Source organism: Micropterus salmoides, unplaced genomic scaffold (genome assembly GCF_014851395.1).
Source record: "Micropterus salmoides isolate LMB-PRFRI ecotype aquatic unplaced genomic scaffold, ASM1485139v1 Ms_hic_scaffold_19, whole genome shotgun sequence".
Lineage (NCBI taxonomy): Eukaryota > Metazoa > Chordata > Actinopteri > Centrarchiformes > Centrarchidae > Micropterus > Micropterus salmoides.
Genome location: NW_024041039.1, coordinates 22,311,373 through 22,326,908, shown reverse-complemented (window position 1 = coordinate 22,326,908; position 15,536 = coordinate 22,311,373). Strand labels below are relative to the sequence as shown.

General features: G+C 38.4%; 1 protein-coding gene across 1 annotated transcript; it reads left to right on the top strand.

Annotated features, from left to right (window-relative positions):
• The first annotated feature begins 883 nt into the window (after window positions 1-883).
• On the top strand, window positions 884-5,608 carry pax1a (paired box 1a). The gene is made up of 5 exons (XM_038729722.1): window positions 884-1,193; window positions 1,861-2,490; window positions 3,517-3,650; window positions 4,186-4,399; window positions 4,986-5,608. The coding sequence occupies exons 1-5, from the start codon at window positions 1,190-1,192 to the stop codon at window positions 5,075-5,077; spliced, it is 1,074 nt and encodes a 357-aa protein (XP_038585650.1). The 5' UTR covers window positions 884-1,189; the 3' UTR covers window positions 5,078-5,608.
• The last annotated feature ends 9,928 nt before the right edge of the window (window positions 5,609-15,536 follow it).

Sequence of the window (15,536 nt, the reverse complement as noted above, 5' to 3'; positions counted from 1 at the left end):
TGCACAGGAAACTCCGAAAACATGCTGTGATAATGTATGTCTCTGGCATCCAGTCGATATCCCATAGTCTGGGAGCGCTGCGATCTACAGAGGTATCGATTACATGAGCCCCTTCCCATGTTTGATGCTCTAACACTGGCTTATAAAAAAAGACCGAAAGTCTCCTTTTGCTCTGATAGTTCAAATGACTCAGACCTCAGTTTGGCCAACACCGCTCGGTTATATGATCAATTTAAAACCAATATTCAAGAAAATGCATTTTATGGCTAAAATATGGTATACTGTTCTATAAACTAGCCAAAAATGAAAATATATACATATAGTGATTCTATAATATTAACATGTAAACAGCCAACAGGCCAGTCTCATGCACAAGTGGATAATTTCTGATGTATTAATGTTATTTTATAGGAATAAATTATATGTCTATCATGCAATTTACTAAACTGCTCAGTTAGTAAGATTCGGATTACCAACACAACACAACCACAAGCTCATATCAGGCGATTACATTTAAGTAAAAGTAACTGTAAATCATCTTACAAGCATCACAGCATGAACATCCAGTGGAAAATCAGTTAAATACCTTTCTTAAAATGACTGACTGAATAACTGAATATAGCCTCAGCTGAACGAAAAAGTGGTTGAACTTTATTGTGAACTGAAAACATTGGTGACCAGTCCATCCAAAACTATGTATATATAATTGCTGCGATGTATAGGTCCTTACCAGAAGGCTGCATGTTTGGATGAAACGTTTCCCTTTCTGCCACTTCCCCTATGCAAAATATCCAGGGAGGCTGCACGGCTCCAACCGGATGGGGTTTGCATTGGCTGACAGCGTTTCCAGCGCAGGACGACCAATGAAACCAAAGCAGAGGCTTGGCGTATAACAGCGAAGATTGACGTGTAGGACGCTCAAATTAATTCCAGCAAACTCCGGACTCCCCGGGATAACTGCAATTTGCTTTTATCGGATGAAGATCACTTTGGTGCCATTGTACCTTGCAGTCACTCGCTTCCAGAAAAGAAGGGGGCGCGCTGCACTCGGAGGAGATTTTAAGAGGTCTCTTTTTCCTCTTTTAGGGCTCATTCCTCCCGATCCCCTTCCTTCTCTGCCTTCGCTCGGACGCATTCAGCCATTTGACGGGGCACCTACATTTCTCAGCATCTCGAAGCATATAGGCAAATGGGTAAGCCTGTGTTACCATCTGCATGCTTCACTGACGGGGAGCTTATGGAAGCGTATCCAGACTCACCACGCCTGCGTAAAGACAGAAATAAGCATTAGGTTTTTTTCTCCAAGTTCAGATAATGAGCAAATCAAAAGTGTCTTCTGTCTTTTGGCGACCGCTTGTCAAATTCATTTCATAGTGGATTTTTCCAGCTCTATTCAGCGGGCGTTGTTGTCCGTTTAAAGCTCTTAAATGGAACCACACCACCAATTATCCTAACATGTGTCTTTGAAGAGCTCTCGAGTGTCAATTCCTCAAGCTCGCCATTTTTAATGTTGTTTTTTGTGTGTGTATGCAGGGATGGTGGAGGGTGAACCCAGCCAAACAGTTTACACATTTTTGTGAAATGCAAAATAGCGGTTACCAACCAGAGGATAACAGTGCGCGTAGACTGACGCGTGTTATACAACTTTGTAACCTCATGTTATGGTGTAAATTACAGGAGCTGGCCCGTGTCGAACTGATGCAGGTTGAATATTTTTAAGATGTATCTTAATGAATCAAATTGTTTTATTAAATTATATTTGATCGCAGAATAAGTGCATTCACAATGACAACAGGGGGATATAATATTTAATTTAATATGGATTTTAAAAAGCATGTGACTGATGTTTTTCTCCTGCAGAGCAAACCTATGGAGAGGTGAACCAGTTAGGCGGCGTGTTCGTCAATGGACGACCCCTGCCTAATGCCATACGGTTAAGAATAGTGGAGCTGGCTCAGCTCGGGATCAGACCCTGCGACATAAGCCGGCAACTCCGAGTCTCCCACGGCTGCGTGAGCAAGATTTTGGCGAGGTACAACGAGACAGGCTCCATCTTACCCGGTGCCATCGGTGGAAGCAAACCACGGGTCACGACGCCAAACGTGGTGAAAAATATCAGGGACTACAAACAAGGCGACCCCGGGATCTTTGCCTGGGAGATCCGGGACAGGCTTTTGGCAGATGGAGTTTGCGACAAGTACAATGTCCCGTCGGTTAGCTCGATCAGCAGGATTTTACGCAACAAGATTGGAAATCTCTCCCAGCCCAACCAGTATGAGAGCAGTAAGCAAGCCTCTGCGCAGGCCGGGCTCTCATACAACCACATATATCCTTATCCCTACCCCAATACCATGTCGCCCACTGGCACTAAAATGGGCAGCCCTCCTGGAGTACCGGTGACGGCTGGACATATGAGCCTATCCAGGGGCTGGCCTTCTGCACACACCGTCAGCAACATCCTCGGTATACGAGCCTTCATGGACCCTGCAGGTGAGGAAAACACAACCAGGTTCTGTTCTGTGAGAAATCTTAGGCCTCTGCGTCTCCGTAGCTCTCACTGTTGCACCAGTGCCTCTGAGTATTGTTGTCATGCATGATAATTAGCCTTATCACTTCATACAACCTGTGCTAGCAACAGGCAGGACAATGTGCCCATTAGAAGTTGTACAGGCCTCCGTTTTACCATTCAGCCAGAAAGCAGTAAGTCCACTCTCAATAGGCCTTTTCATGGGATGATGCATTTGCAAACACTTTGCTCACCTGCTTTATCCCACCTAATCCTTCAAGTAGTCATTACAGACATTTTTCTTTGCCTTTCTGGTCCTTTAGTCAGTGTTGTCATCCAATATTAAGTTGTCTGGCCAAGTGTATTTTTTGTGCCATGTGGTCCAACATAATTTTGACATAAATTATACAATTATATATTTTATATTTTATATTTGATTTTTTTTTTTTCCGGTTGAAATAGTTCCACACCGCCTATTTATACGAGGATTTTGATATTCTACGCACACACCTGCGTATGACACACACACACACACACACTCACATATATATATTACAGTAATAATATATAGCAGTATATATAAGCCCAAAACATTTTTAAAATAATGTATATATAATAAGATAATATTGTGTCCTTCAAACTTTATTGTTTTTGTGTGTGTTTTTTTTTGTTTGTTTGTTTCCTTTAAGATTAAAATAAAACCAGGGCCTAATTGAATAATACTCGCGTATTACAAACATACGCTCACTTTATTAATAATTAGAATAATTTAGTAATTAAATTATACATTTGTTTGATTAACGCTAACTTCCAAACTATTTTAGATGGGCCTACTGTTTTGACAATTAAATATGGTTTATAGCCCAGACAAGCTTCATGTGCAAAGCATTTTAAATGTGTCTATAATTGACATAATTAATTATAAAGCTAAATGGGCCTGCATTGTTGTTGTTTTTATTTTATTTTACCTTTTATACATTTTTGATATGAATTTACTGTTTCTAAATCAGCAATTGCTGGGGCGGAGGGATATCCACCAAAAATGGAGGATTGGAGTAGCGTCAACAGAGCAGCTTTCCCAGCGGCTCACGCAGTCAACGGGATCGATAAATCAGCCATTGACGCCGACATAAAATACGCTCAGGTAAATTAAATAAAGTTTCTTCACAAGGTTTGGACAAGTGTGTTCTCTCAGTAATGCATCAGTAGCGCCATTTTATTTTCATTATAGGAAACAGGCCTAATGTTTAGTGCCAAAATGAGCAGATGCCTTTAGTAAATAATTGCTCTCGCTACAAAGGCCTGTGGCAGAGCTGTGAAAAGTTTCCATATCAGGGACCCTCAAACAGAGTCACATAAGGCCACAGAGCTCCGCTTGGAAGATTTTACCCCTGAGAGTCCCAAGAGTTTTATGCTCTTGGTTAAATGTTTACTTCTGTTTCAGGCTTGAGATGACAGACAGAGGAAACATAGCTGTGTAGGCTGTACATACTCTAATCAGTCTTATTTATGGTGAATTAAATTACAGAAGTGCCTGCCTCTTGTTGTAAACCACCTAGACACCCATCTTTCAGATCCACTGCTGTAGGCCGCATGCCACTGTCGCGTACAATTATAAAGTGCTGTGCGTTTGAGGTTTTTGTGCTTATTTTGTTCATTTCTTATCTGTTTGCCTTCAGCCCTCCTCGACTTTGTCCAGTTATGTGTCAGCATGCGCTTACTCTCCCACCAACCAGTATGGGGTGTACAGCGGGCCAGCAGGCGGCTACGTGGCCTCGGGCCACCACCACTGGCAGCCGCAGAGCCCGGCCCTGTCCCACCCAGGCAGCGGGATGAGTATGCATGCAGGGGAGATCAACTCGCCGATGACCTTCAAGCATCAGGCCAGAGAAGGTACAGAGCATGGTGACAAAGGGGGACCGGGACCACAGTTGAATGTGAAATCTTGTTACAGATGTGTGGAAAAAAAGTATTCTCACTGGGATACAGTTGCTTCATATTAGAAGTAGGCCTATATGGATATTATTATTATTTTAATTATTATTATGGAGTCTCTTTATCATGCCAACTTATATCCGCAAAGGACCGTACAGTCCCTCTCCCTTTCCGGCCCCTTTCTCACACACGCTTACTTTCAATAAGCAATGACCACAGCGAGTGTAAACATTTACCAAATCCCAAATGAAGCCTAATTATATGTCAATTATTAAATATTGACCTTTCAGACTTGGCCAGCGTCAGGCCTGCTATGTGGTCCGAGGGAATTTCTACGCCCATAAAATGGAAAAAAGGCTTAATGTTTAAAATAGACCGCTTTTTAATACTTACTTTGGTCTATTTTTGAATATTCTGTTCCTATTCAGATGGGGCATGTAGGTAGAATAAGTCACGTTAGATGCATTTATCTCGGGGAGTAAATCATAACTTGACGTTAAGTTGCATGCACAGGCCAACTGTATGTCGTCTATGTGTTGTGCAGGAGACAGAAAACCGCCCAGCCCCTTGAGCAAGCAGCAGCAACATGAAGACTTGAACAGTGTGCATGGACTCAGTCTCACCTCATCATCATAACCGGGATTTACACCACCTTAATTACCAGACCCATTTAACTGAACTCATTTCAACAACTCCAACTGTAAGTCTGAACACTAACGACTTGCCTCCCCGAGTGTTTGTAGCTTACAGACAAACACAGGCCTGTTCACATGCATTATGAATACAGTATAGCTTTACCGGCCTTCATGGCCAATGAATGTAAGCTTGCGTGGATGTATTGGTGTTTCCCCTCATTGTTTTTTTTTATTTCTCCATTGAAATACTTCATGTTGCTAGACTGTATATTCTCTTATGGAGACTGCAGGATAGGTAAAAACATTTTTTGTCAGTCTAGTCTCTCATTGATGTTTTATTATAAAACAAAGGGCTAATCTGTAATCCACCATTTATTATTTTAATTTGTGGCCATGATCTCGATTCTACAGTGACTCAACGATGTGAACAAAGAGATAATTGTCTAAATGTAAAATATTTGCCAAAGCTTTAATTATATATTTTTATAATTTCATTGTAAATATTAAAAAATAAAGGCTTTCTTAAATGCCATGTGTTTGTCAGAGATTACATTATTTCAGCAGAGATCCATGAAAGGGCAGTAAGTGTATTGTTCAGTTCATGGCATTGGTTAAGGCCTAATTCATGAGGGCACTGACGAAAGTTTAAAGACAGAGGAATAGGGGAAATTTAAGTTTTCACTTAACTCAAGTGGTTTTCAGTTTTGTTGCAACAAGTGAGGGCCTTGTCATACAATCACCCAGTGTCATGTCTGTGTTTTTTTTACGCTGCTGGTTGTACGCAATTTAGCCCAGAGTTTATGTAACTACAAAAAGTCACATTTGATGTTGTGTTTAAAGGTTTATTCCACCTATTTATGTCACCAGTGTTGTCCATCTATCAACTAGAGAAATATGATTTTCTCTAAATGGAAGTTTGATCTGGCAGGTCACTCGCTGACCCTGACATTTTGCTTTCTCTGAGGCTAGAAATGAATCCCATAAGGTGAATAATCGAAGTTTTTGCATGCCATTTTACCCTTGTGTCGACAAGGGAATGGAAATATATTGGGTCATTACACCACTACCTACTGGGGAAAAGTCGTTACTCAAGTGTAACCTCCCTACACTTCCACGGAGCTCTCCACAGGCTGGGCGCCTCCGCTGATGCTATCTCAGTTGTAACTGATACCTGCCATGATGGAAATGAGAGATCTGATCATGCGCGTTAATGAACAGGATAGCAGCTGACAAATCAGCCCACATGCGGCCCCAGGGATATGTTTACCCGTATACAAATTATGAGTATTTTCCCATACAGGCCAATAGGCCCTGCTCATTCTCTCTAAAGTGTTTATTCCTGGGGCCTGTTTGCTCTAACGAAAAGCCTTCTCACAGCTGTCCTTAATAGGCTGAACTGTGCATCACTGATGCAACCATGTTTTCTGATATCACCTCTTTGATTGGCTCAATTCTGTTACATCTTATTATTGAGGTGTTTGACTGATCTTGTCGTAGTCTATTTTACGATGGTTATTGTACATTAATACTGCCTTAAATATTATAATTAATAGTTTTGTGCTTGTTGCGTTTTTATATGATTTGTATAGCATTGGATTATTTCTCTGTCATTCTTAAAAACATAGGATTCCCTCAGTAGTTAGTTCGCTCTGGTGACAAATTATCAAATGATCCTATTGGCTAAAATCTCTTCATTTCATTTCAAATTTTTGTTTTATCATATAGACTAAATAGTTTGAGTCATTTTTTTATATTTAATTTCTACTGGAACCAAATTTACCAAGAAGCAATAGATGTTTCAGGGAAAAAATAACAAAAGAAATGCATATTTTTAACATGTTAGAATTTGTCTAGTAGTTTATGTATTTGTCTGGACAGCTCAAATGTACTTTTGTAACTAAACTAGACTCTTACATGCTGGTCCAAATGCATGTCCTCTATTGCTTGAGTTCAGGGGGAATATGTGCAAAACACCTGGTATGGTGAAGGGCCCAGTACAGGAAAATAGATCATGTTGATGGTTTTTAACAGCACCTTCAGTATGAATGCAATCAGGAAGTCAAAAATATTTTGTGATGGTATTTTTAAGCCTCTGAAAGACAGAATGATATGTTATGCAGTATGGTTTTCTTCCCTTTTTGGTGTCAGTAGGTCTTCAAATATGTAATTCCAAAAGTTTGAGTGGGTTTCCATTGAGCTGAGAGATGACTCATTCACTGAGATTATTGATTGTATCTGTTTATAGTTAATGCTGGCAAATTTGAACAGTCAAGGGTCAAGGAGGGTGGATTAATAGTGTAATAATGCACTGTAATAAGGTGAATAATACATTTCAGTTATGTGTTATACAGACATACATTCATTCAGATTTCTCTCACTGAAAATATTTGAGCTCAATTTGTGGATTTAGAGATATTTATTTTGATTGTGTTTTCTTGACATGGAAGACAGTTGGAAACTCAAGCTAAACCACAGTAGAACAAGGAAATATTTTACATAAAAGAAAGACAGGGCAGTATTAGTTCAATGCAGTTATAACTTTCTATATAACAATATGGTCTTCGAACATGTTGTTGGGCTTTAAAAATTCTTCCTGATGTTGTGAATCTAAATGGTCATGGCTTTTACCTGCCATATCCACATGACTGCAAGCATGACATTAAATGGACGACAATAATCAACCTTGCTTACAGGTGACTGGTATCATTTGAGTTTTGACTGATGATTGTTGGGAGTTATGAAGAAGGATCCAAGAAAAGAGGAAGTCATTTATTCACAGGGTGCTAATCCTGCAAATAAGATCAAAAACACAAAGCACTGAGGTGTCATACTGATCCGTTTTAGGGTACACCCCGGAATATGGGCATCCTCTGAGCACTATTTCGCAGTCGCTTTCCCTGTTTTGCAGCAAAATCCCAAGTGACTCAGTAAATCCAAACATTAAGATGGCCTATAGTACACACGCTCCCTGAGTGGAGTCGTTCTGTTTTCCCGGATACCACTTGGGGTTCAGAAAACACTCCTTCATGGTGGCGGGGTTACTTCCTGCGGGACCTATGGTCATCAATCAGGGCAGCAAATGATACCCCCCACTGCGTCCTCTGCAGACCCTCTGTGTTGGAAGGGCAGCAGGTGGGCTCGTTTTAGTTGGTTGTTTCCTATTGATACATATTGCACAAAGACGTAATATTTCCTTCATCTTTAGTGTGCATCCTTTGAGATAGGTGCAACGTGAGGCCACCCTTTTCATCCCATTAGGATGAAGTTTTTGTGTATTGTGTTTACATAGTTCCCACTGAGCCATCGTTGCATTACTTTTTTTCTGATGATGTTGTAATTTCACAAGGAAAAACTCCTGTACTATTTATATATGCAGTTATTTCAATTAAATATTCAAAACTACAAAATTTTGCCAAAATTTTATTGTTTATATGTTCTTGTGTCCAGTGTTATGGCTATACATCAATGAAAAAACATTAGATCACATACTTTTTTGCAAGATACAATTTCTCCCTTTTAATTTCTCCTTGTCTATTGAATATTACTAAAAAAACAACACCTGCTTGTGGTTGAAGGAGAGAAAAGGAGACTTTCTGCACTGTAACATGCCAAACACAAGTGTGCAGATACCCAGAATTAAACACTACAGTGCTCTGATCTCTAGCGTCTTACCTCTGCAACTTAAACTTGAAAGGATTCTCAAATGCCGCAAGCTTAAACAGATACTTGGAGAGGTGTATAAGGGACTTGGCCTCCTTGATCCTAATGGATATGATATTAAGCACTATTAATAATCAAAGCAGCAGCGAAATGGTGACTGAGATTCCTTAAAAAGCAAGAACAGGCCCAACTATCTCCAACTGTAACAATTCATCAATGTCTTCCATGTGTACAGGAAAGAGTGAGTGTTCTTTAGAGACCAAAGTTCAGTTTATGTATTGGACACCTCGCTGGGTATGATTTAAGACATTTTACATTATCTGTACTTTTTGTGTTGAGGGGGGAAACTACCCTAGGCAGGCCAGGAGTCATTCACTTTCGCTGCCTGTGCATGACTCAAAGTCAACAAGAGAGCATCTTGGGACAGGCGACATGGCAGGCCAGACAAGTCTTGGAAAAAGCAAAGAAAGATACATGAGAAACCTTTTAAGAGAGAGTGGCAAGTTGGCAAAGTGTCAAATTTTGAAAAGAAGGCTGGTGTTAGGAATTCTCATGTCTGAAATAATAAATGAATTGACTTGTCATGGAAACATGGTGCATGCAAACATGTGCAATGCCGAAACATGTGCTTGTCGCGGTCTTTGAAAAGCAGGATATCATTTTTTGACAAGCATGTTAGAAACAAAGTAATGAATTAAAATGACACGAACAGGATGAGAAGTTCAATATTGTTATTTGATGAGTTTGTAAGTGATGCATTCATGTTTTTACCACCCAAAACGTAAACACCAAATCAACTGGTCCGTACAGATGTCATCCTTGTAATGCAATCACCATTGAACTTTTTTTTTTCCACTGACTGTCCACAGGATTTCCAAGCAGGCAGAGTTACAGCTCTGTAGTCTAAAGGATGATAAATGTCTCCCTCCATGTTCTTACTTGCTCTGCCAGCTCACCACATCAACCAGATGCTCTAAAAGCAAAAGGGACAGAGACATGATGATGACATTTGGCTTTCTAAATGAAAACGTATCATTTCACATTTGCTCTCAGGAGATTCTGCCGCTGTTTTTGGTCCTCAGAGGATACAACGATACTGCAATAAAGAGAATAACCACAGGATCACATTGAATTGCAGAGCCCAGCTTTGATTATTATATACAGATGACTAAAAGAGCATGAAATTATGTTTGCAAACACAACTGAAATGCACTCTTTGAAAACAGTGCCAAGAAAGCAGGCATATTTTTGTAAAACTAAGAATGTTTGTAATTTCTGTGTATAGTCAGTAATGGGCATGTAAATATCAAATATCTAGAGGAGTGTGCAGTTCTTTACTGGAAAGTCCAAATACAGACCTTCATTATGGAAATTTGTCAGCAGTTTTCTAGTGGAATTCTATTTTAGTGAAGCTCTGGGCACAGACAGAGAGACAGTGCAGGAGGATCCTCTCTAATTTGTGGATACTATAGAATTAATGTTCTGCCCTACTGCCCATCTGTGACTTATTTGAAGTGTGCTGAAACGTATACTGTGCTAAATGCTGCCACACACATGCCAAAAGTAACCAGAAAAAAAAAAAAACGAAAAGCTATGCGAGGTTGGATTTAAAGGTTGCCTTCAAGTTAATTTTTGGCTCAAAGTCTTATTAGGTGATAATAAGATGATGACTCTTCTTCTAAAAATGCGAGTGGTAGACCACTGTTGGTTTGGGGGTGGGGGGAGAGGGGGATCTCTGAGTGAATAGAAGGTTAGGGAGAAGGTCAGAAGAAGAGCCTTCTTACTCACTGGATGTTGTACCTGGTGCAATTGTATATGATTTTTATATGATTCTGTTTTTATTATTATTGTCAGCAAATCCCATGAAAGAATCAAAAGCAACAATGCCTTGTTCCGTCTCTCAATACTTTGTGACCTCCTTACCCTGTGTGTGGCTCCCTGCTAGGGAGTAATATTGCTTTTGTTTGGGGACTATTTTCAGCTGTGGATTCATATTTGGTGTTATAGTGTATTTATGGTGCCAGTTTATGATGTCAGGTCATGAAAGAATAGTGTGGCTCACTGATGTGTTTCTAACTGTCTTTGTACAACAATGGAGCTCTAAGAGGAATAAGCTAGGTTTTGGAAACATGACATGTGTCATTAATTGGGTGGAGATCTTTATATTGGTATTAAATGTACAGAAAACATAAAATGTGATTATATGTAGTGCAAAAAACAAGAAAGAAATCAAAATAATGGTACTTATTTTATTTAACATATGGAGGTTCAAGTTAAAGAAATTACAGAAGCCAAATAATTGTGAGTCAAAATACAAAACAATCTTCATGGACGGATCATATTACAGATAAATGATGAAATGGAATGGTTTGACAAATTGCAAAGTCCTAGTATTTATAATGTCATTATGATAATATGGCTTCTCTAGACCTTCTAATTGAGGATCAGAGCAAGGGTTAAAGTTCAGTCCTTCACATTAGAGGTCATGAAGCCATATCCTTGCTTGTTTGAATATAATATATTCAACCCTGTGTATAACTGGAAACCAAAATTGTGCTTTTATAAACTGGCAATTATATCTTTAAAAGGCTCAAGAAATTGTTAATGCATCCATTTAGGGCTAAATAAGAATGACTTGTACCTCCTGCTGTCAATGTAAGCAGGAAAAATGAGAAACAAGTTGAACATATTGCAAAGAGAAACAAAATACCACCATTAAACCTGTCACACATCACAACACCGTCAGTTTATCATAAACCTTTTTACCACAAGTTTTTACATGAAATCATTTTTTAAAATGTAAATAAAAATATTCTGTGAAAATAAATGACCCCAAAATTATAAGTATTTAACCCAACCCCGCTTCCTAATTAATCTTACAGAATTCTTTAATAATATTTATGATTTAAGAGTCTGTATGATAATGGTTTCGTGTGCCTGACTCATCTTGTTATGAAATTGTATACGTTTTATAAAAGTCTGGAACTCAATGGGACTTACTGAATAAAAAAAGTTTAACTGACTAACTTAAAAATTAATTATTGAGGCAACATCATTGTGCTAACTCAGAAAAGAGGTCCACATTGTTCCAAGCAAATAATAACCCAGTTTGTGGGTTGTGCGTGGGTATTGCCTCAGTATTCAAGTGAGTTAACAGGAAGTACAGCATGCTGGTCTGTAATACAGGTCTAACACACACAGAACCAGTTGTTCTGCTGCTGTACTGCATGTGTGTAGCAGGACCAGGAGTGAACACTGTCTCCATGTACTGAGAACGCAACAAAGGGTGAAAGGTAAACACTGACTGTCAGTAATCAACCTTTTGACCATCTCCTCTGCTGCCACTCCCTAGGTGTTTGTGACAGCAGCGCCAGTCAGACTTGCCACCCCTATCAGTTATCAGATTTTAAAGAACTTGTTGGCCGATGGTTACAGAACAGGCTCCAATCAACACAAACGTTCATGACCTAAGGACTTTAGCAACATCCGGGATGAAATAAAACATATACATAACCGTCTGACCTTTCCCATATTGACAGTATCATCAGGTTTAAACAGCCAATATTTCTTTTTGGTTCGTTCGTGAGTAGCAAGGCCCAGGAAGCCCGGTCTGTCGTGCAGTTGACTGCAGCTACAAAGAGAAAAAGAGGGAGCAAGAGGGCTCTTTGAAGAACACGAAGCGGAGCCAATTGTGGAGAACCATGCAAGTTGCTGTTATTGGTGCTTTTCACTCAAACACGCCTATCCCATCTCAAAACTCGCACGCAGCGTTGACCCAAAGGGTGGCTGTTAATTTGGCATGGCGAAAACATGGGTTTAAACTGAATGAAGGGTCTGATATAGCCACTCCACTGGGAGGGGAGTACAGCTCCACAAGCCAGACCAAATGACATCACACTAATATGGAAATAACTGGAAGACTACATGACATGGTGTGCATTGAGGAGAAAGAGGAAATTACTGTCTATCTGTTGAAGTTGTGTGGTATGAAGTGTGCTTTCTATAGGCAACACAGAAGAATACTTGATGTTTTAGTTATGTTATTTAAATCATTACCACAGTACAGTAGTATAAGGCTGTGCTGTATTTACCAGCTTGTTTACAACAGAAAAACGGCCATATAGGTCGGCTGTGCAGGCAGCATGACCTATATTTACGTGGATGGGGTGGATGGATAGGTCAAACAAATACAGGCACCCAGGAGAGGGTTTCTTGCATGCCCTGGTCAACAATGACTTATTTAAAATTAAATAACATTACGTCCTGCGAGTCAAGTCACTTGAGTTTAGTCACGTGACTTACATGACATATGACTTACTAACATAACATATTTTAACCCAAACGATGATCATTTCCTAAGAAAGTAGCTTTGTTGCCTAAACTTAACTGGGACAGTTTTACAGTGTTAACAACATGTTTAACTTCATGTGATTTTTGTCGCATGACTTAACAAACTTAAGGTCTGGTACACCTGGCGCTGGTACTTTCCAACAGTGATATACTAAATGTCATTTTGGAATTCATTGGCAATGGACCTGCTCTGTCATTTAAGTATGAGGAAGTGTTGGTATTTTCATATGAGGTATTAGGATATTCATAGTTAATTAACATGCAAATTATGGCTTACTAGCCTGCTCATGTGTGCTTTGTGTTTGAAAACTGACAGCTCAATAACTCATACACACATTTAACAAACAAATTAATGTTCCACTGCATATTAAATCATTAAACCAAAAAGCTGTACACTGCAGAGTAGGGGTGGAACAAGTATTCTTTACTTTACAAATAGCACAATGTAAATTATTTTCCATTAGAAGTAAAATTTCTTCATCCAAGACTTTACTCAAGTAAAAGTACAAAACTTACTATCAACAGCATTGACCTAAAATATCAAAAGTATATGCATAGTGGATCCTTTCACAGTGTTAGTTTGTTTTATGTTATCATATTTGTTCAGCATTTATATATTGTATCTTGTCTTGTCTTGTAGTTTGTCAAAGTGGTCAAAATGTTAACTACTTTACACTTTCCTCTTTACAATATCATATTTCCTAAGCTGATTATACAATTTACTTACATTTTAATTTGAATCTGTAGTAAGTAGCAACAAAAGTTTTCACATAAATGTAAAGGAGAAAATGTGGAATATTCTCTTTAAGTATAAAGCTGCATAAAATGATACTCAAATACTTGAGTTAAGTAAAAGTACATAAATATTGTTCCTACAGTACTTAGTTAAATGCACTTGCTTTTTTATAATGTATATTTTAAATTTAAAAAAAGATATATAAAGTACATGTACCATGTCTTATTTCAATTAAATTGTTCTACATATTAAAACAATTTAACCACACCACTGTGTTCTATAAAGGCACATTGTTATACAATTGCCTTAAGTTGATACTGTTAATAATATAATATAATATAATATAATATAATATAATATAATATAATATAATATAATATAATATAATATAATATAATATAATATAATATAGTATAATATAATATAACATAATATAATATAATAATATAACATAATGTAATATAATATAAGGCCCTATCTATCTGTGTGTGTAGAAAAGGTTAATTTTGTATTAACTTTATTCAGTCAAATGACACCTTCTGTGACACCAAATTCTCTCCTATACAGACAATGAGAGGAGTATATATCACTGTGCAAATGCATATGCTTCAATATAGAAATTATTGCTTAAATTCACTGAAGAATACACTGAAAGGAATCAGGATGAGAAAAGCTGTGAAAGCTGACATAATTTTTACGAAATGCATTTGACTCCTCTGCAGACAAGATATAAAGCTATGTGGGTGGCTACTCTGTACTGGAGATCGTCTCAGTCATCACCCTCCACTGCAGACTGACTCAACCACCAGTCACACTTCCAAGCCTCAATAGCAAGGTAGACCTCTGCAGAAATGCTTAAACTGCATTCAATTGTCTAGTGAGCCCTCTGTCTTTCAGCTCCAATACTTGTCTGTCATGGTGTGAGACCCTAATGAGAAACAATCATTTTTTGTCTTCTGGATGAGGAGTATTTTAGTAGCTTGGCAAAAAAAAGCATGTATGTTTTGCCAAACTGCATATAATGCAGCTGAAATGCTTCTTTATGTTGAAGCTGTGTGGACTCGAGTTTTATTTAAAAACAATAATTTCCATGTTTGCAAGCATCTTAGTGTCCAGGTCTACATTTAAGATCCATTCCTACATTGTTATTGAACAAATAATAGATGTAATAGCACATTTACAAGAAATGTTGCATCAAAATCTAAACTATGCATGGACGTTTGTTAATTTTTTACCTAAAATGTAAGGTTGACATTTTGTTATTTTACGAATTCTTCCTATATATGTGTTATTTTACATTTCAAGTGTACAAGCTTGTGGTATATATACACAGTATATTGTGTAACTTGACAGTATAGTAGTGTTTATCCCACGGTAACATCTCACAATAAAGCAAAATGTTTCTTTTATGTGTTTCTTCATGGGGAATGACAAAGAAAAACCATTAAACATCTCCACTGCACAGAAAGCAGCTCCTTGTCTAGCTGAGACAGACAAAAGGTGAGTGTCAGAGTGACAGAGGAAGTGATTGTCTTCTCTTCCTGCTCTCAGTGGCACAAGAATGAAGAGGATGTCTCTGTGTACACCAGGGCTATCCATTACTGAGTTAACAAGGTCTCAGCTACTCTATAAGTGAAATCCAAGGCTGTCTGTCTGTCCATCACATGGAAGAAAAAACAAATAAACACACATATGAATTCGTTGAGGTTTTTAC

Bases quoted from the DNA above. Each gene is read 5' to 3' on its own strand.
- pax1a (XM_038729722.1), top strand. The intron at 3,651-4,185 runs GTAAATTAAATA...GTTTGCCTTCAG, and splicing joins CCGACATAAAATACGCTCAG to CCCTCCTCGACTTTGTCCAG. The intron at 4,400-4,985 runs GTACAGAGCATG...TGTGTTGTGCAG, and splicing joins CAAGCATCAGGCCAGAGAAG to GAGACAGAAAACCGCCCAGC.